General features: G+C 39.8%; 1 protein-coding gene across 1 annotated transcript in view; it reads right to left on the minus strand.

Annotated features, from left to right (window-relative positions):
- Positions 1–22,848, minus strand: part of GFRA1 (GDNF family receptor alpha 1) — a 132,864-nt gene that overhangs the window by 50,198 nt on the left and 59,818 nt on the right. The window contains 1 exon segment of the mRNA XM_005428634.2: positions 577–916. Coding sequence (XP_005428691.2) covers positions 577–916 — 340 coding nt within the window.

Below are 22,848 nucleotides of genomic sequence, written 5' to 3' on the forward strand. Positions count from 1 at the left end.
AGCCCAGCATTCTGCTCAGGGGAGGGGAGATGAGACAATTTCAAGGCTAAACCAGCTCTATGAAGATAGTGGGATTCTGTCTACAATGTGGACTCCTTTTTTTCCAATTAATTAAAAACACATGAGTAGTCTGCATTGTGACTATTTATAAAGTCCAACATGAAGCCTGTATTCCCAATTATTAGTACTCACATGGACAATGAAAATAAATCCCATTGTAATAAAAAAAAATCTATTTTTACCTGGTCACTAATGGGACATAAAAATCATACTGAGACATTATTTCATGGAGACACACAATGTTTCCAACAAAAACCTGTAAAAATTAAACTGGGGGTTTAAAGACTCCTCCATAATGCGAGGGAGTAGCTGTGACCACTTTTGGAGAAGGCACACACTGCAGGCAAATGAGGGCTTTTGTTACTCTGTTAAGGATGTCAGAGGCATTTGCTTTTTTTCCCTAACTCATCCTTTTCCTTAGTGGGCACTCTGACCCTTAGCCCTGGCGAATCCATCAGCACCACAAAGTTCTCCCTGGTACCTCATTAATCACTCCCCTGCCGTGTGCTATCTTACCTGCAGATGTAATTCTTCTTGCAGGACTCTTGCAAATTCAGGCAGTTTGGTTTCTCCCTGTCCTCATAGGAGCACACAGGAACAATGGTCTGGCGCCTCCTCTCGGTACAGGCCACGTCCCGACAGGAGCAGAAGAGCATCCCGTAGCTGTGCTTCGGGGGCACCTTGTCAAAGAACAGCCGCAGGGCCTTGTGGCACTTCCGCTTGTTACAGATCTCAATGGATGTGCTGCTGGTGCAGGGCGTTATGTAAGCAGATCTGAACCTCTTGCAGGTGTCGTTTAGGTTGCAAGCTTTGGCTGCATCCAAGCAATTGTTCCCCTTTGAAAGCACTGGCTCCACTAGAAGAAACAACACAACAGCAGTGAGAAAGGCGTCGCACTTACACTTCGCGCTTTGCGGTTATTTCACTGTTAACGAGACCCTGCATACATTTATTTGTTACATACAAAGCTTTCAGTGCCAGGAACTGGGACCAGTCCTCCTGGTTCTTGGGGTAATGGTGGAACAAGTGAACGAGAGCATGGGCATGCTGTGAGGGCAGAATGCTGGTCAACAAATGACACTCTGGGCAGGCTGCACTTCATCTTCTTCACAGCAGACATGCAGGGTGAGTATTGGGTAAGACCTGGTCTCACTAAACAGTTCTCTTTCTCTAAAAGCATACATCTGGCACAAGAGCACAGTGAGAACATGGGCTTCTCACTCTGGTTTTGTAAAGCCCTGACATTTCCCAGTTCTTTCCCTTGAACAAGTTAAACGACATGCCGTGCCTACTCCAGGTGACAACATTTAAAAATAATCTGTGTAGAGTGCAGACAGTAAAGCAGACGTGCCCATTACTACATTTCTTGAGGTCTGAGGACAGCCCACCCAGATAGGAAGGAAATCAGGTGCAGCCTCCTGTCTGGGAGCTCTCTAAGGCCACCCACAAGTCCCATACTTAGGTAAAACACGGTTGTGAGATCTATAAATGCCCCCTGAACCCTGGAAAATTTATTAAATTTACAAGGTTTGAAGAAGCTGACATAAAATTAAAAAGCGACTGTGAAAGAAACATTTTAAAGCAAGGATGTCCCTTTCTCACACACGCACACGTACATACTACAAGAAATTATAGGAAAAATTAAACTCAGATGAAAGTTAAGGCTATAATTACACATTTAATTTCTCAATACATTACCCAGATATTAAAACCCAATGGATGGTTTGCTTGAAAACTAAGGCAACTGGCATCAGATTGCAAAATTCAATTAAGAATAATTGTAATGCTGCTTTGGATGTTAGGAATGCCAACATCAGAGATCCAAAATACATTAATTTCCCACTGCTATAGAATTTGCAAGCTGAACAAAACATTTTGCAAATATCTGAAATCTGCTGTAACCTCTTGGGGGGGCTGGCCGAAGATAAAACATTTTAAATTATCCAAAGCTCTAAATTACTCTTACAAAAAAGCTTTTTTTTTTTTTCCTAGATCTTTCACCTTTACCCAGAAATTCAGTCCAAGGTCCTTCTACAAGTCACTGCCACTCATCTTTTTCTCTTTTTCCTTAGCAGGAAATTATGGAGCAGCTTGGCTGAGATGCTGCACTGAGGTGCTGCATTTGTTGGAACACACTGTGCCCAAGATGGGCCTTGGCTGCTTGCACACACTTCCCATTATTCAAGTAGATCACCTGCAACTGTCCCATGCATCTTACCTACCCAAAAATAACACAGAGCTAAGGAGCATTAGATTTGTGTTTCGCTCTAGCAGCGTGCTGTGACTGTGTTCAGTGTGTTTGTACATTTAACTTTTGTAATTTAACAATTACACTCCAAGTCCTTCCCAATCTCAGCTGCTTACGCAACAAAATGGCAACTTTTGCATCTTATCTTCATAAATTACAAAACTGTAAATATGCAACATTTGACTATAAATTAAGAGCCCAGCATTTCTCATAATAGCAGCCTACAACACATTATGCAACACCAGATGCAGAAGAGACACCCAAAACACAACCCTCTCATAAAATTATAACATTTTTATATATAATGTTGTACTACATGAGCATACAACTATAATATTAACTATGAACTCTCAAAGTTTTTTTCATACACTATATAGAATTATATGTTTAGTACAAATATAATTACTATGTAATCTGCAGGGCATATAATTATGCAATATATGAATAGTATATGCTAATTACTATGTGATTGCAGAGTAATTACATGGTTATTTGTGCCTGGGAGTCAACTGCTGAATTCCACTATTTAAAACAAAATTCTGTGGAACAGCTCCGAATGGGGTACTGCAATATGAACAGACTTCAGCTTACAGTATTCATATATGCTGCTACAGAATCAAAAAGCACTGTGAATACAAGCATCTCAAAAATCAGAAGGGACAGGTTAATCAATCTTTTTTAAAAGGCAGAACATAGGCCAAGTCACTGACAGTGCAAACAGCAGTGAGAGTTATCTTGGATGAAAGTTGAATTAGGTGCAAAGTCTTCACAAACTATAGTTATGTATATTCATACCTGTCATTCAATTTATATCTGCCCAACACTCACATTCCTCTACACATCAACTCTGAATACAGACTGGTTTGGGGGGATTTTGTTTTTTAAACCAGCCCTGGCTGTAATGTGCCCCTTGCCTTTTCTGTTTTGATACATATGTCTCTAGCAACTGTTTCTGGCATACTTGTAACATCATACAAATTATTTTCATCTTTTAAAAGCAAGACTAAATGTACAAGAGGAGCATCAACTGCATCAGAATTAAACCAGACTGTCTAAACCAACTCTTCTCATTAATACCAACTTCTCTTAAGCTTTTAAATCACATTTGAATGCAAAATTGACAGTCTACAACACATTTAATGCTTTATTTCTATTGCAAAAGTGTAGAATTATTCCCAAGTCCTGGGGTAACTACAAACAGTTAACACCACTGGGAGTGTTCCTGAGGATTACTTATGCAGCAGTAATTTATAAGGTCAAAATTTCACCCAGCTTCTGTTCTGCAAAGCTTAAATTATTAAGACAGGCAGGAGTTTGGCTCTTACCAGGTACTGACTACTTTAAAAGCAAATGGATCTTATCCAGAGCTACTTTTCATGCCAGAATCCTTTGAGAAAGGTTTGTGTAAGGAGATCCTTTTTCAGTTCTCCCCTCTCTTGGGGCATTAGGATATGGACTGGGGGCAGTCAGGGCAGGAGCCTGCGACAAGTCAAGATTTCTCTGCACCACCATTTCCCAACCCAGAGCTTCCTCTCTCCCAAATCCACTTTGCCTGGGCCCATTCTGGAAATCTCTGCCAAACCACAGAGCCCTCCACTCGTGCCAAATCAGCAGAGAACCTGTGGGAAGTCACTTCACAGAGGGGATGAGTGGTGCCTGCTGGCTCTGAGCAAGGTGCTGGGTCCTGTCTGCAGCGCGGGGCCCAGAAGAGCTGAGCTGAGCTGAGCTGGGGGCACCAGGATGCTGCTGCCTCCCAGCAGGAGCCTCCATCAGCAGCTGGCTCTGCTGGCCCTGATGGGGGGCAGGCAGAGGGATGGCAGAGCCCAGCAGAGCCAGGAGCTGAACCTTGGTGGGACAGCAGCAGCGTTGGGATGCCCAAACCCCCCATCCCAGCAGGCAGGTGCTGCACAGCTCACACAAACTGGGGCAGGACCAGTGGGCACTGGCACTGACTCGCCTTGACCTGCATCCCCAGCCCTTCTACTGCACGTGGAACACGTGTGGCACCTTTTCTGGCCAATTCTACTGGTGAAAAAGCAGGCCTTGGACTACAGTGCAACCACTTTGATGTTCGCCACCTCCTGCATGCCTCCACCCTGGCCCAACACTGCTACAGCTGCAGCAGTCCTGGACTCCATCTCCCACAGACCACAGAAAAAAAGAGAGCCAAAAGGCCCTGTCTTTTATCCAGAGGTGCTCCTAAAGTCTTAACAGGGCTTCCTCTACCCTGTTTGATCTTCCTCATGCTTCACCCTCTTTCACAGTCTCTCCACCTTCATCTTTCATTTTCCTTGCACCTCCACTTCTATTCCATTTCTACCTCCTGTATCTCCTCAACTCCTGCTAACACACCCCATGGTACTCAAAAAAGGATTCTCAAAGGGTACTGGGAGATTCTTATTTGCGCTCCCACTAGACAGAAGGAGCACAAGGAATATTAGTTGTTCTGTAAGACTCTTATTAAGCAGCAAAATGGACATTTAGTTTCCAATTTTCTTACAGCATATAAAAAACAATTTACTGAGGTTGTCATTAAAATTACCATTACTATTTGGAAGTAATTAGCATTAGTAGGTTTTCTAGTGGATATAGTGAAGGGAATGCTGTAAAGAGACCAATAAATGCTAATGTGATGGAAGGCAAAATTGCAAAGTGATAGAGGTGACCACATGGGTATGGGTCTACTCCAACACAGGTGCAGAATATGGCATATAGGAACCAAAACCTGACCAAAATTAAGGAGAGAGCCATGATCCCACTTAAACAAAAACACTGCCGTGGGGTTCACCGAAGTACTTTTGCTTTGTAAGAAGAGCAGATTAAAAAGTAAGGAAAGCATAGGAAATATTGTTATCTGGATTTAAATAAACTACTGTTTTCCTCGACAAATTATTTCTAATCCCAAATGGAAGAAAAAAAAAAGAGTCATCCCCAAAAAAATCCTGAGACTGACAGCATTAGTCTGAAGTTCTACTTCTCTTCTGCTCAGCATTTACTAAATAGCTGGCCTATTTCAAACCTTTTCCATAATCTTAACAAGCAGGTGACTTAGTTTTTAAATTAAAGCTAAAATATTATCAGCTATGACCAGAGCTTTCAGAATACTACCACATACAACAAGATTCATGTTGAAATTATAGTTGATGGCACCAGGTGACAAAGCTGAGACTGATGCCTGTGAAAGGTACAACCAAAGCTACAGCAGCAGAAAGATCTAAACAAACCTGCCTAAAATGAGACTTCAGCTTCCTAAGACCAAAGCTGGAACATTTTACATTCCTGGTTAGTCAGTAAGTCTTTGATCACACAAATTGCCTAGGTCTCTAGAATTCTCTTCTGAATACCCCCATAAACTTACTGGAGGAGGTAAATAGTGTCTCCTGCCCAAGTCATTTAGAGATTGGGAACAATCACGCTGCTTTAGCATGAACCAACAGGCATTATTTGGAAGAGTTCATCTACCATGTTATGTTTGGAAGTGTTCAGCTGCTGTGTTATGCACAACTGCTGTGTCTGAAGTCTTTCCCAACACACCCTGGCCTTTGTTTCTGTCAGACTCCACTGGTGAATCATCAGCTGGGATCTTGCAGACTTTGGTTCAACGCCTTCCGTGGCATGAGAGACTCAGAAACACTGTTCTCATTTCCCAGAAGGGCTCTCAAACCATCTCACTGCAGAGTGTTCTCAACAAGGAAATGGTACATATTGCAAAACAAAGAGGGAGCAAGATGCTTCAGCCCAAGAATGAGAGCTCTCACGGGGAGGCAGACTGCTGGCTGCTGGCCTGCACCCAGGAAGCAGAGTTGCTTCTCTTACAAGAGCAACGACTGGAAACCTTCCCTGAAGACTCTACAAGCCTGCAGAGGCATGATCCCACTTGCACTCCCTACTTCTAATCCCTTCAAAAAATCCATAACCCCTTCTATAGCACACCTCCTTGCCTTCCTTCCAGACCAAGGTACTGCCAAACCCACAAGAAGAGCACTGTCCCAAGCCTTCTGAAATCCCGCAGAGATGAGCAGAGAGCAAAGACATCCCACTTCCTCAAGGACTGTTCTGATCCCTTCCTTAGTGGCTGAAGCACCAGGACCCCTTGTGCTGGATGACAAGAAGAGACTGTCCCAAGCCTTCTGAAATCCCGCAGAGATGAGCAGAGAGCAAAGACATCCCACTTCCTCAAGGACTGTTCTGATCCCTTCCTTAGTGGCTGAAGCACCAGGACCCCTTGTGCTGGATGCCCATGACATTTCTGGCTGGCAGCTCCCAGGAGCACACCCTGACTGCTGTGTGGGCAGATGCTCCTGCCCGAGGCTCAGAGTCTGGCTCCTCCAGTCCAAAGCCTTCCAACAAAGTTTCTGTATTTCCAGACACCTTTCACGAGACCAGGTTGGTCAAACTTCATCCAACCTGGCCTTGAGTATTTCCAGGGATGGACCATCTGCAGACTGTTCCAGTGCCTCGCCACCCTCGCAGTAAAAAGCTTCTTGTTCCTTTTTTTATTTGTTTGCTTGTTGTCAAAACTGTTTTCTCTGTGTACTTTATAAAGATTCTGAGCTTCTTCTAAGGATTTTAGGTATCATCTCAAAGCAGAGGCTTCTGACTTTCAGGTGGATGCATTTATCTCTTGCTCTGCTCCTGGAAGTTTAATTCTACTAATGGGGCCACATTCTCTAAATGCTGCATTTTTTAATTGCCCAAGTTCACCACTGGATCTGGGCTCTGATACTCAACAGAGCTCTTGCCTATATTTCAACTTAGATCCTGCTTTAGTTAACCATTACCTGGTGCATTTCATAGACACTGCAAATAAAGGTTGCAGTGAAATTGCGATTCCTAAGCTGCATATGTATTGATTAAAAAGGGGGAAATTGTATCTTACTATTTTCTTTAACACTTAATTTCTTTACGGGGGAGAAATGGGGAAAAGCTGAGCAGAAAATTCCAAGGTGGCTGAGCCCTGTGGGTTGGCTGAGGGATATCTGCTCAAATTACAAGTTATGTAAGAGGAAAGTCTTATAAACCTACAGTGATCTGGTTTAAATTTGAGTTCCACAAGGGCAGAGAGGGACAGGAAACCCTGCTCCCCAGTGTTAACAATACTGTGGATACACTGATGAAATTCTGTCTTCACTCACAAATACTCTGATCTATCACCTTTCATTTCTGTTACAAATCTAATGAAAGGTTATGCAAGGGTCCCTAATTTTCCACATGGCACTGAGGACAGCAGTTCCACATTATATTTATGCCAGCACAGTCATTTTGTTCACTGCAGCTATTCTGAATTTTCAATCATTTAAGTTATGAATTTGGCTCTTTAAAGCTACTGTTACTTCTGTCCAAAGTACCTCACTTAGGAGGCAGAAATACATTAATAAAGCCAGAGACTTGCTAAACAAATAAACTACAGTTGTTGCAAACTGATCCAGACACTGTTTCTCACATTACTGCACTAATGATTTCAGCTAAAGAGTTTTAGGGTGTAAAGATCATTTTAACCTATCTACACTACATGAACACCAGGGATGGATTATGCATGACTGGGGCCATGTACAGCATACAATTTTTTTTTGTGAGGGATTCAGTCATTCCAAACACAATTCATGCTCTGTGCTGAGTGAGAGGCTGGGTTTGTGATGTGGAAGGCTATCACCACAGTTTCAGCTGAGTTCTTCTAATTAATTTCCCCGTAAAAATAGAGTGCAAACGTGTTACTGCATATGCTCTCATCTTATACAGTTCAGTATTTTATTATTAGCTAAATACTAAGTCAACAGAATTAGGAAAGAACCAGAAGACACGGAAATAGAGAATAAACCTGTGAAAACATTCAAACCTACACGGTTGCCATGAGAAGTGATTTACTGCGCGCAAGTTCTCAAGACACAGTGAGGGACTGTTTTGCCAAAGTCATGCCAATTTACACGGCAACTTTCAGCATTTCTTTTTATTACTACAGAACTGAATTCACAACTTGTTTCCTCTTTTCCTCAGACTTGATTAATTACCATGTTAACATAACTACTATTCTCCTGCTTATAATGGGCTCCCTCTAAAGTGCTGCCCCAGCAAAATAAGCCAGGAGAAAGCTTTGAGCTCTTTGCTCTAGCACTACAATCCTTTCTATTCTCACTATTTTTCAAATTTATGTTCCATTCCAATAAAGCTTGTGTGAATATTACAGCAAATCAGATAATACAAGGTTATGACCCTTGTAATTGATCCTTCAAGGTTCTTTTTGCCTTTTTTTTTCCAGTTGACGTGGTAAAAACCACATTTAGCTGTGCTTGTTGACACTTGAGAATTCACTTTGTTGGTCATATACACTGTTTCAGAGAGATCACATTACATAATGATGTATTTCCAGTGCTTCATTTCTTCTATACCTACAAGCCCATTAAGCTGTAAGCAAACCTCCCGTGGGGCTGTAAGATTGCAAGTATCAAGGGGGCAATGCTCCCATCCTGTTCAGAGGGAGCATGGCTGGAAGAGTGTATTATGTGGGGACACAGGGTTAAACATTAGCTACTACTTAAATAATTTCAAATAAATAAAAGCAGTTTAAAATAAAAAGTTGAATTTCCATATATAGAAAAAAACACATTTAAATGAACACGGACCATGTATCCCAGCAGTAGGAATCAGTTTTCTGGAGCAATGGTTTCTGTATCACATGACCACTGGAATGAAGTGATTAATTGGACTGTCTCAGTAAATGCAATCATTACACTTTTAATTAACCTTTTCAACCTCTTACACCTTTTCGTTTTGTTATGCATTAGATTTTTACAGTTTTCCAGTTATTATGCCTGACTACACTTAAAACAATGTGGAGCTCAGTTAGAAAGATAAGAAAAACAATTGAACCAGCTCTTACTGCTCATAACAGGAAAATACCACTGATAGTGTCATCATCAGAGGAGTTATAAATCAGGTGGAGGACAGACATTCTGAACTCTGTGGCTACGTTCCCACCTAATTTTTGTTTTGGCAGCACACTGTTATTTAATGACTCTGGCTACCAGGAAACTAGCTTTTGAAAATTCTTTCTCAACCTAGTTATAATTACTCCATATAAATCATACAATGATCAATTATAATAATCTTAGCTTCATCCATTATTTAAACTTAGAGTTTGAATCTACACAGCAGGAGTGCAGGAAATTCCGAAGTCCCTTCTCTGCTCGCTCACAACTGCTTTACTCCTGAAGCCATGCCAGCTACAGCAAAGAAGGGGCCAGATATGCTCTTATCTATGACATCCAAACCTGAAATAACCACAGATTCCAGACAAGCAATGGTTTCTGGCTTGGTTTTTTCTAACCACAATACCTAACACTTGGTGAAACTAAATTCAACCTTGAGATTTTGCTTTCTTTACATTGGTGGACCATAATCAGAGGAGTTCTGCAATTACATGTACTGACTGCACAAAATATTCTTACTTTAAAATGGCCGAGGTCTTCCTCACATGGATGCATACAGACACATTTGTACACACGTATCTATGTACTAGAATGTTTCAGTACTCTTTGGTTTCATGCGTCATTTCACAAGAGCTTGAGAAAAAATCCAAATGTTTGTGTCTCATTTAAGGCTGATCTTAAGATACTTGAACTCAGTGTGATATAAACATTAAGTCTGATGGAAGGAGGAAAAAAAAACTTAAGAAGAAACAAACTTTCATGAAGGATCAAGCAAAACATCCAAAGCTTTTTCAGAAAAACTTCAGAACTTTAACTGCATTTTGAAATAGTAACAATGATTTTTAGAACTGTTTAATAAACTGACTATATGTCTTTGATCTTGCAAAATACTTAGCTAATTGTTATTAGTTTTCTGCATCTTGTTCTAGTTCAGTCTCAGCCATAATATTTGCTATCCAATGTAAAGACAGTGTCTGTTTTGAGGTTCAACATTTTTTCATTTCCAGCATATTTTAATGTTTCAACTACATGCCAAGAATTCCTTCATCAACAGAGGTATATTTTTCTGTGCTTCTCAGCTAAGTCTGCCCAAAACCCCCCAAATTTTGCAGCATTTAGGCTGAAGCAGAGAAAGGAGATGACAAGGAAGGAAACCTTGTCAGGGCAGGAAGGAAATTTTAGAAATACAAGGTCATATATGTGATAAAGCAAGTATTCATATCTGATATCAGAATCACAAGGTTTTTCAGTAACTCCACAGCCTCTCTGAACAGCTATCCAGCATTCCCAATGCATCCCATTAAAATTTTTTCATGGTATGTTATCTAGCACTTTCTGCAACATAATTCCCCTGTTTTCTTCCTAAATTTACTCCTTTCCTCTTAACAATGGCTTTTTAATTTCTTGCAGACTCTCCTTCTCCCATTACTTGTGTTTTAAGTTAGTGCCCGTCATATTCTTTCTTCACAACCCAAATACATTTTCTGGATATCCAAACTTGTGCTATTTATTCGCAGATTTGGGAAAGAAAAAAAAACAAAACATGAAGTTACAAAAAATACCCCCCAATCATTGACCAAGAGTTTCTGTACAAGTTGTACTCAGGAGATTGCTACAGACAGACAAAACCTGTTAATTCAAGAGTTGCTGAAGCATAGCTTACTCCAGCCTCAAGCAATAGCAGTGTAGGTAGGGATGGTTTGCACACACTGACTGCCTGCTGCAGGAGTATATATTAGCTTATCTTTGACAGCAGCTTGCTCTTGATGGCTATAACCTGAAAAAAAGAAGTCAAAGTATATAAAACCTTAGTAGAAAAAGTATCCTGCTTATTCTGCAGTGTTCCTCTTTCAGAAGGAAACTGAGAAAGGACAGTGGGCTGGAGAGGTGATTGTGAATCCAGTCTGACAAGAGCAGCTGATGGGATAACTCAGAGAACACTTAAAGGCAGAGAAAGGGAAAGATCTGTCCAGAATAACAAGAGGGAAGCTCCACTGTTCCTAGATGGGAGAATCACAGATGTCTCACTGGTCATGACAAAAGTCCACCAGCACAAGAGAGAGAAGAGGCTAAAGCCTAGTGAAAGCAGCAGTGACAAACACAGGGCAGATGCTCAGTTAGTGACAGCAGCAGCAGCAGGGGTGGGGCAGAGGGTGCCATCATGGCATGGAGAGAGCAATAGAGACAGAGAACAGCAAAACCCACAGCAGCTGGGGAGGCACCAGCTCAGCCCCCCTTCCCCTGCTGCCAGTGAAAACCATTCGGGGCAATTATCTGGCCCATCGACCAAACAATATGAGCCTCATTCCATTAATCCATCACCAGCTGCTCCTCTTTTCCCTATCACTTGGTCCTAGTGAAATCCTGTTGAATATAAATAAATTCACCACAATGTGAAGAGGACAGCAGTGGTAACTTTTTGTTCATGGATTTGGTTTTGTGAGCTTCAGTCACTCCATCTGAGGTCCCACTGCTGAGCCCAGAGCCAGTGACAAGGAGATGTGTGCACTGGGGCAGGTGTACCTAATGGATCAAGGGAAACAAGATACTTTGGAAATAAGTCACTTCAATGATACTGCCCTGGAGAATTAATAATGGTTATGATGGTCCCCATCCTACTCTGTGCCCGGAAGATAAAGCAGTACAAAAGAAGGTGAGGCAGCTGTATATGATGTATGTCACTTACCTACAGTGCAACTGGGGGTTTGTTAACCTGAGATCATTATGATATTTAATAGATTACACCACACTAACAATTAGACCACTGCCTATTGTCTAATCTAAATCACCTGTCACTTTCATTTATGCCATGTGCAACACGTGACAATAGACAAAAAGCTCCTTTTTGTTTTGTCTTCAGTGTCTTTGGCTTTCTGCTGTTCCCCACAGATCGCCCTCCTGAGCTAGTCTGGTTACTTTTCCTTAGCTCTTATAAATGGCCAGTATCTTTTTTTTTCCAAATGTAAAAATGTGTTTCTTTCTGAAAAAAGGCAAAGAGGCAATAAAATTATTTTGACTTGTTAACTATATTTAACAGCATTTGTGTCTCTTTTTTGAGGTGCTGCCCCTACACTGAACACAATATTTTGACTTCCATTTACTTAAAAAAACTCTGAATCCAGATTTTATGTCCAAATTTACCTTGTCTTTGAAACCCATTTAAATCTACTAAGCATTTGTCTGAGTGCTATAGTGACCTGGGCATCAGCTAACACTTCCTTAACTCCATTTTTAACTCTAAAATACATATAGAATATATTGGTTTTTATTTGGCATACACGTTTGCAAATATGTTAATGTACATATTACACAAGACAGAAGTAAACAAAGTTGGAAGAGAAAAGCAGTGTTATAACAAAATTGATTATTTTGGTGTTCAAATACTTAAGTCAAATGAATGTCTTCCTAATTAGCAAGGAGTGAGCCTCACTAAGTAGAATGACAACACTATTTACATTTAAATAGTCTATTTTATTCAGAGTCACTTCACACACATGCACACTACTGAAATGCAGCCAATTCTGCAGTGGAGAATAATAATTATACAGCACCAGCAGCACTGTCCAAGAGACACTGGAGGGACATGGATACGAGATGAATCAAGAATTTATAATGCTCCTGTAATCAAAATTACAACACTTTCTTAAATATTATTTTTTCAACATTCATACTCTTGCCTGATCAGGTAAGAAGTGCTACTGCTGCCAGGAATTAATATCTCAAGACTGAGATCCCAACTCACATCCTGCTAGGATGCTTGCACAGTACTGACTAAAATGGATGGATTTGAAATAGTAATTGACTAGTGATGTATGGCTTCCAAATAGGCAAATTATGTTGAACATGTCTCAGTAAGTGAAGAACCCATTTCAAGACAACATTAGTATGAACACTGTTAATGTTTTAACACATTCCCTTCCTGAGGGTGCCGCCAGTGCAGTGCAGCAGAGGCAGCAGCAGCAGCGCAGCTCCCAGGAGCTGAACAGGGTCACACATGACACTGCCCACTGGTCACTCTGTGAGGTGGGGACATGGAGACTGCAGCTCTGCCCCTCCTTGCCCAAACACAGCTCTGGTTCATGACTGCAGCTCTGCCTGAGTTGCTGAGGCCGTGGGTGCAGAACCTCTGCATTGCTAATTTCTGCCTGCAAACCCTGATGCTTTGCAAACTGAGCAGAAAACTTTGGTAACCTTCAGCTTCTCAGTCTTGTCCTACTCCTTCTCTTGAAGGATTAATTCAGTAACCCTGCTAGGAAAATGCTCAGATGGGTGAAGTACTCAGTTAGTGCCCCTCACAAACAGGCTGATGAGGAGTTTCTTAAGCCCTGTTGGAGACTGGAGATCAACACCATTCCACACGTATTTGCTCTTTGTTTTTATTTACTCGTTTTTTCATCCTCATCTAAAACACAAATGGATTTGTTTATATACCTGATTAGCATCAACAGCCTTATTTTACTTCTGAATACACTTACAAATGCATATATTCAGTTAAAAATAGTACTCATGTTAAAGCCTCAGAGGTTAACTAAACCTGCATCTTGAAGCTAGTGATATTCTAATATAATACCATGTGTTAGAGAGACATAAAATAACAGAGCCCCAATCCCAGAAAAAGCACTATACATGGAAGCACTGAGGAGAGAACAGAATCTCAAAATTCATTACACACTGGGTACACACACATTTCTCAATCAGCAGCAGCTCCTGCTCTACCACTGGGAAAACTTTCACACGTCCAACTAAGTGCACGTCCAATACAATAGCACAGCTCCCTCTGTAATTCAAGAGCATAAGAAAGAATGATTAAGAATGCTATTGAAATCAACACCAAAACTTCAAATAAAATGAATCATGATTAGCTGTTGAAACTAGAATGATGTAGAAAAGCGAAATATCCACAATACAGCAGGGCACTAGTAAATAAAGCACAAAAGTCCCACATATTTGACATTTGAAGAACAAAACTATCCATCAATGTCCTGGCACAGATCGATCAAACAGAATGCTGCTGACGAAAATCTAATAGTATGATGGTAATAATGTAGCCATAAAGCCTCTACTCTGTAATTGACTGCTTCCACTTCAAGCTAACATGTCTAAAAGAGTGACTAATGTTCACCTAAAGATTTCACTTGCGTTGAATGACAATCAGCTACACCTCGTGCTATTCTCCATAGATTGCTTGTGCTGGGTAATTGCTGAGGGAGAGGAGCCAGAGAGGAAATAGTTTTCTTAACTAAGGAAATTTATGTGAGGAATGGTATCATAATCTCAAAGGAAAATACAGTTTCCCATCTGATTTTAAAGCACAACACAACACTCCAGCCATAGCATTCCTTTCCTAAAGCAGAAGCATCAGTGCCGACTCTGTAAACAGGGCAGAGTAGGTTTCATATTTAAAATGGGTATTTAAACTTTCAACAAGATATAAAAAATACAATTTTTGCTTCCCAAAATTACAGCCTAAATTCTTTGAATAAAAAATTTCTGAGAGGCTACAGATAGATGGTATGCTTTGGTCAGAATTTCCATTTCACTGAAAGTCAGTACAGTTAATCAGCATTATAAACCAAACAGAACCATACCCTTCAATGACATGACTTTATAACTTACTTTTGGGATCCTACTGAGCAGAGTATTTTACAAATAATGTGAATTAATACACAGTTTATGTAGTTTTAATTCAGGAGAGCAAGATGAAATTAGGCACATTTTTGTAGTTTCCTAAACCAAACCTGAAAAACTAAAGAAACAGTTTGGTGGGTTTTCCTAATTATTTGACGCCAGACTGAGAAATTTAAATTTCCTTTCTAATTTTCACTGAAGATAAAAATAATTAAAATCTCTGGAACTCTTTAATGGACCATGATTGCTCTGTCACCTTTGATATATACTTAAAGGTAATTGGCTAGTCTTAGTGATGTATTTTTAAAGAGCTACCTATTGATTAATAATGTTTCAGTATTAATATAACCACTTTGTGTGGATCAAGAAACATCAATAGCAGAAACCCATATTTATCCACAAATTAACTGGATATAGATCTGTTGCTTTAAGCAAAATGGGGTGTATTCACTCATAATTTTGCAAGAGTAATGAGTAAGAGTGAGGATTAAAGCAAAATTTGGGTTTATATTTCAGCTGCATACAATAGATAAAGTTCATTTCTTCCTGCTCTTCCAGAATGAATGAAAAAAGCACATAAAAGCAGAACTTCCAACTGCAGGAATTGGTGACACTGTAGTTTTGTACTTTTGGGCCCCCAGGTCAAATGCTGGACAAAATGAAATGTGCACTACTGACAGAGGTGGATTTTTTTTTTAATCCAGTTAAAAATGGATTAAACCAGTAAATGATCTTGTAATTGACTCGTATAACCAGGTCTCTTACAGCCCCACTCATCTCACTGTCACCCAGCAGGTTCCATAAGGATTCAGAGGTTTGCTGATTTATAGAGATATTTGAAAAGAATGCCCTGGCCAGTGCTGAAGAGCCATTACAGAATTATAAAAACCTGCATCAGTTGATTTGCATAGGAAATGGCAGAAAAAGAGAGTGCTGTGCCTTCCTACCACAAACAAGAATAAATAAATTAGGGAATGACTCATTGTCAAGTATCTTACCAAGCAGTTCAAAACTTGTGCACTGAAATTTTAGGCAGATCAGGCAAATTCAGGCCTGACAGCTGTAATGGCTATTCAGTTCATCCTACTGCGGCAAGCCAAAATAGGTCCATCCTTTCCAAATCATCTGTCCCAGTCTCCCAGTGGTTGTGATGCTACAGCCTCCACAGTATTCCATACAGTGTCTACTTATCTTTAAAGTTAGTTAGATTTCTTTTCTCTAATATCTAACCTAAACTCCACATACTACAATTCAGAACAAATGACAATCACCCTGTCACAAAGGATATTACACTGCTTTGACATTTGCTCTTAATGAATCCACACTGACCCTCCTGATCACCTTACATCCCCTAGATACTTTTAAATCATTTTTTTAAATACCCTATTCTATCATGCTTCCAAGCACTGTGTTTGGGAACTCGATTATAATTCTCTGGGCTTTTTTTCTAGGTCTGTTTTATTGATGGGGTGTGTGTGTTTGTGTATATATATATGTGTGTATATATTATTTATTTATTTATTTTAAATAAAGCAAATTCTAAGTTCATTTTTCAGTAGCCCCCTTGGGCTTCCTTTTCCTTCCACAAATTCTCAAATTGCTAATGGCTTAGTGACAGTTTCAGTTTATTAAGTACACTAAAAATAATTTAATCAGACCATAAGAAGGAAAAAACTCTCACGTTTCTTGAGTGGTTTTCTTCTTTTCTATTGAGGACACACTTTAACTTGAAATTAAAAAGGAATTTAATGCTACATCACGTCATCACGTCATACCACATGTTACAGGTCAAACAACTTAAAACTACCTTCCTAAATTGCTTGCTGAGCTATGTTGCATAGTTTTAGATAGCCTTTTACCAATGCAGAAAGCAGTTTTCACAGTTAAAAAATCTATCTTTTCACCTCCAATACACACAGGTCACCAGGGGAAACACAGAGATGGGAGTGAGGCCTAGAGGGACTGGCAGACTCTGTCTGTCTGGGGTGGTTTTGCTACTCTGGAAAAAAAAAATCTTTCAGCCCAACTGAGAAGTTAAACCAAATTTCTGGCAGCTTTGTCTCACCATGGTGGCCCAGACAAGTAGAAGCATTTTGATAACCCAGGCCTTTATTATCATAAAGTTGGCCAAAACTTCATTGCTGTTGTTTTCTTTATGAACAAACACAAATGTTTGTGAGACATTTCTCTTTCATGAGCTTCTCTTTCACGATAACAAAACCCTTTCATGGCAAAACCAGGATCTTCAAACGTGCACTCACACCTCCAGAGCCTGAAACCCCAAGCTCTGAGCAAAGTGTCCTTATTGAGAAGAGATCACAAAGCCACTGGTTTAGGACAATCCCAGTGTCCTGACAGGGCTCTTAAACATGTACATGGCCACCAGGAGCAATAAAATAAGGACCTCTTGAATCTGAAATGCATGAAACTGCTTGCTTGCTTTCCCATTTTCTCGAGCAGGAAGCTTTTTATATCTCTCTTTATCTCTCTCCTAGTCACCACAGCTGAGCTGGGGCAGCAGGGGCTGAGGCCTCTGCTGTACAGAACATGATGCAGCCAAAGAAACACCAAATCCAGGTGGAGACAGAATAATGAGAAGAAAAACAGCACAAAGCTCACTGCCCACAGCAAAGGGTGTGCCTGAGTCAGGATCACAGCTGTGGGGTCCAGTAAGGGAAGGACTTCTAAAATCTGTATTTGACAGTCGGATCAGCAAGGGGCTTTTTCACAGCATCTGTCCCCAGCAATGACAGTCTGTTGAGCCTGACAAATAGGGGCTGTTTTATCTGTTCAGGAAAGCAGTGAAAACTGGACTAGAAGTGCTGGTCAGCTCCCCAGAGCCCTACCCCCACAGAGCTGTCAGGCAGCCAGAGCCTGGGAGCTCCAAGCCCACTCTCCTACCATTTCCCATTCATCTATAAAATCGCAGGAAGCCAGTGAAGGGACAGTGCCAGGAGCATCAGTTTCCATTTCTGAAGGGCTCCTGGAAGAAATGTCAGTCTGCTCAGCCTTCATTCCCTGAGTTGGAGGGAGTTGAAAAGAGATGGAACCGGGGAATACTGCACAAAATGTAATCTGTGACCCTCGGATGAGGGCCACAGCCATTAAATGATCCCAAGTGTGAAACTCTGCAAAGCCTGGCTACAAACACAGGAGATCTAGTTCCTGGATGAAGGACTTTCTCCATCCCTAATCAGTAATTCTTTTCAAGGCAAATTAATGAAGAATAGAACTACTAGTATGATAGAATGACTATTAGAAGAGTTTCCTCCTCTGAGTTTGGAGAAGCTTAGAATAAGCTCTAGACCAGGCTATCAACCCCACACCTGCCATTCCCATTTCAGAGCAGGATCCCTCAGGCTTCTGAAGCAGCAGGAGTAGGAATGGAGTAAAGGAAGGAGTAAAGGAAGCACAATTTATCACAAGCAACAATTTACTGAGAATTTGAATGCCCTAAAGTTGCAGCGACTGCAGAAACAGCACAAGGATTAGCTGCTTCGACAAACACACAAGCTGCATAAATATTCCCATTGTTATTTGTTTCCTAATGATAATTCTAAGGTAATTTTTTTCCCTTTTCTTAAAAAAATTAAATAATCAACTTTTCTAGTTTGTCTTTATCCAAAGCGATCTCCAAAATTCATTAATGACTGGACTGCTTCTGAAGCAGCAAAGATGCTGCAAAGTAAGTTGTGAAGTAACACAGCACTATAACAAAGTTTGACATTTCCCTGCCTTCTTTTAATCAGTCTCACATGATGCTTTACATTTCGTTATGATGGGTTCATGCAGTGCTGAATCTCAAGTAATAATGACCCACCCGAATTCCTAACAAGTTAAGCAGATGCACAAAAAGCAATTCAGAAACAAGCAGCAACGCTAAGAAGAAAAGCCATTAAACATGAAGAGAAAGCTTTTACCAGGGCACAGGAATAGGTCAAGTTGTGCAAAAAGGAAATATAAGGAGCACTTTAATGGCCTTAAATGCATCAGTAATTTTACAGCATTTGCTTTCTTTTTCTCTTTTTTTTTCTTTTTTTAATAGTGAAAGGATGCACTCAATTCCTAAAAGCTACTATATTTAACTGGAAAAATGAGTGACCACCGTTTACTACTACAAAATCCATGTACTCGGTCCATAGCAAAAAAAAAAAATTACTTCAAGTCAAGCAGCTAAAAGGCTTTCCTATATTTCAAATACATATTTTTCTGAAATTTCATCCAAGATTCCTCACTGTCATTTTTGAGAAATTACTGCGAATTACTAAGGAACACTATCCATGGTTGAAAATATTTTTTGTATAACAATGAAGTCATTACTCTTTTTATTCCTCTAAATTCCATGAGAGCAAGAAACAGAAACACAATAAAAAATCTCTTTCATAACAGTTGATTAGAAAATATGGCCTGCAGAAGTCTAGCTCTCTTTGCACTTCGCACATTAAGAATCCAAATACGTTACCAAAGCTGGGATTTTAACCCCCCACAGCTTTAGCACAAAGAAGCACATTAATAAGATACAATTTAGATTTGCATTTTTTAATAAGCAAGGGGATCAAAGAAAATATGAATGCTGAAGGGATGTTAAATCATGTGCAAATTCAAACATCAAGGTATACTACAGATTGAAGACACATTGGCACTAAAGCGAATGTAGTAAGGCTTTCCAAAAGTTGTGGTGAACAAAATGAACTCTTTTTGAATTGCCTGCAGGCACCCAGTGAGTTTAGGAGAGGAGCAGATACATTGAAGTTGCACCAAATATTTTGTGTAGTTGATTCTGAATATGGTAATGGTTGATGGCAAATTAGCTGGGATGATGGAGGACCAGCAATGAAAGGATTCCTCTTTCTAATAACCAGTATTGTTCTCATTAAAGACTCTGAGTTGTTTCTACATGAAGATTTGAGTATTTTAACAGACATGTATTGTCATGCAGACAGCAGGATAGCTCCTCTCACTGAGGTGGCCCCACTCCTGTAGTTTACTGGGTATAACCATCAGGCTGGGCAGCCTGAGCACCATGGGCTGCTACAAAACTTTGCTGAGGCCCTGCCATTAAGAAGGGCTCTGTCTGCACTTCTTCACACCACACAAGGAGGCTCAGATACCTCCCAGCCAGCAGAATGCAAACCAGCACCAACATTTCAGCTGTTCCTACCCACCCAGGGCAGCTGACAGGTACATAAAGGGACACAGAGTGTTGAAAAGGGCACCAAGAAAACAAGAGGGAAACAGCCTTGACAGGCTAATGACAAACATTCTTTTCTGTAAAACTGTTTTACATTTTTTGAAGAATTGAGTTCATAAGCTGAAGCTGCCTCCAGGCGTGACCAGCATTTACTCATCCGATCTCCACAGGCCTCAATGACCTTGGCAGTCTTACAAGGATCATATTTTCACATGGATGAACTATTCCTGAACAATTTCTCCAAACAGGATTTCTATCAATGTCAGGCACACTTCTCTTTTCATTCTACTTCCCTTTCCTTGATTAAACATATCTACAGTGGACATTAAAGAGAAGAAAACAAGTGTTCACCAACATGCAGATTCAGTAAAATTAAATCAATCACAGAACTAAACCAGTGTCTGCAGTTATCAAACCCTTCACTGCAGTTATCACATCCTCACTGTTGCACACTGTGTCCCTCTGCCCATCCTGGTGATTTACTTTGGAAGTTCATCCGGACAGGGTTTATCTTGCAGCAGCCTTGTTCCCAAACAGCTCTTGAGCATTATGTAATAAACATGATTCATATGTGGATCATCTCCATCACTCTCACAAAGAGTGACAGAAGATAATACCTTCTGAAGGAATTGCTTTCAACACTTCAGTGTCAGCATGCAGCAAGGCTCTATGCTTATTTTAAACTTCCAGCCCAGGAGTTTCCCCAGAATTCTGAGGGGAAAATGCTTCATGTACTTGTGTATACAATGAACTATATTCTCTGCTTGCAATTAGACTCAAAAATTCAGAGTAACTCTGTTTTTCTAAGAGATGTCAAGTTCTGTCTCATTTCATAGACTTTTCCTATCTTTAGAAAAGACCAACACAGAACAAGGAATCTAATTTACAGCTCCTTAAGCATCAGACTGAGAAAATGAGTATGGTGTTTATTCTTTGTCAGTATAAGCAATGCATAACAGAAATCTGTATTTTAAACAGAGAAAGAAGTCTGTTCTAGTGTCCATGGAAAAGCCTCTACTCAAACACAAATACTGAATTTATAACCAGAATTCCAGATTTAGTTCTTAATTAGCATTGTCTACACCTGTCTTAACAGCAAATTGATTTGATCCCATGTCACATACACACCCATCTTGCTCCAGTGAGTTCAATGGAGAGGAAGAAAGTAAAAAATCTCCTGAAAAGCAGCTTTTATTGGTGGCTGTCAGACAGAGATAGATGGACAGCTGCTCTGATTCACTGCAGAAATATTTCTATTCGTAAATTCCTAACACACGCATAAATCATAAGAGGCTGAACGGAGCAATTACTCTGTATCTGAACAATTTTTTTCTTTTTAGTGGAAAATAAACTTCGACAAAACCATCACCATAAAAACTTGTAAAAACCTGCCCTAATGGTTGCTATTTCTAATAATATATTTATTAGGTCATACTTTCAGTCATAAAAATACAGTAACAAATGGACAAATTTTCCACTTTGAAAGAGATAAATAAGTTAAATGTCTCAATTCAACAACAGGTCAGCTGGCGCTGTGTGAAAATTTTAAAGCTTGGCTGCCTGACTGTGAGATGTCACGGGTATCTCAGCTCTGGTATCGTATGGCACAGCAATCATCTGGACAGAAACTTGTATCACTCACTGGGACAGACCTGTCAAGCTTTACAGACTTGGTAAAAACAAATGGCTATAAAAATCAACTTGGGTTTATGAATTTGGCCCATAGAAAGTAAGAAATATACATTTATGCAAATCAGTTTCCAGTACAATAGCTAAAAACAGGCAACAGACAACTAAAAAAGTGGTTTGACCTAGTAGTATTAGATATATTTTAAATACTTCGCAGTATGCACTGTTACATGTCTAATTCAAGAATTGCTTCATTAAGCTGTTGAAACAATATTGCAAATTAATTTCAGATCTTAACAAAAGCTGGTTTAGCTCAGCCAAAGGGGAAAACAAAAAAATTGCCAAAAAATTCTAATTCTTTTGTAAAGCACTATCACTAGATATAGAGCATAAATAGTGAATTGTAAACTAACTAGAATAACAAAAGCACCCTTTTAATGAATCTAATTCAGCATGACAATGTCAATGTGATTCATGTAATGGAAGAGCCACATGTCCGAAAAAAGGAAATTACAGGTCATTAGGGTAAATTAAAATTATGAAGTGGATTTGAATGGTTTTCTTCATTTTGCTAGGAATTTCTCAAAATTTTCTTTTAATAGCTTAAGTTTCCCTTTAAAATATCATACCATTCTTCTAGACTCCAACCAGTTTTAGCCTGGAAAATGACAAGCATGAGTTGTAAGGCTTTGTCCCATTATGTAACACCTGTATCAATAAGAAAATGAATGAAAAACCCTCATGAATCTACTATGAAAAAAACCCCCTTGTTTTTGTTAATATAACTATACACCAAGTCCCCTTTTTTACCATGGATTTTTAGTAAACATACAGCTGGGTAAATTTTGTGCCTTGGAGATACAAACAAAAAATGACAAGCAAGACAAGGCACAAGAGTTTAGAGGACAAAAAAGAAGATTTTGTAGGCAGAGGAGGGAGCTTAGGGACAGTACAATATAAAAGAACAAAATCAGAACACCATACAAAAATGTGATTTATCCTAAGGTCTTAGTTAACATTGCAAATAAACAGACCTAGGCATTGTCCCAAGCCTTAAAATAATGTCCCAAATATTAGAAGAATTAATTTTTGTGGATCCCCAAATCCAAATTCTTATAAAGCTGCTAAAGTAACTTTATGCATTGTTAAGAAAACTCTTTCGTGCA

Source organism: Geospiza fortis, unplaced genomic scaffold, assembly GCF_000277835.1.
Source record: "Geospiza fortis unplaced genomic scaffold, GeoFor_1.0 scaffold1303, whole genome shotgun sequence".
In the NCBI taxonomy this organism is placed as follows: domain Eukaryota; kingdom Metazoa; phylum Chordata; class Aves; order Passeriformes; family Thraupidae; genus Geospiza; species Geospiza fortis.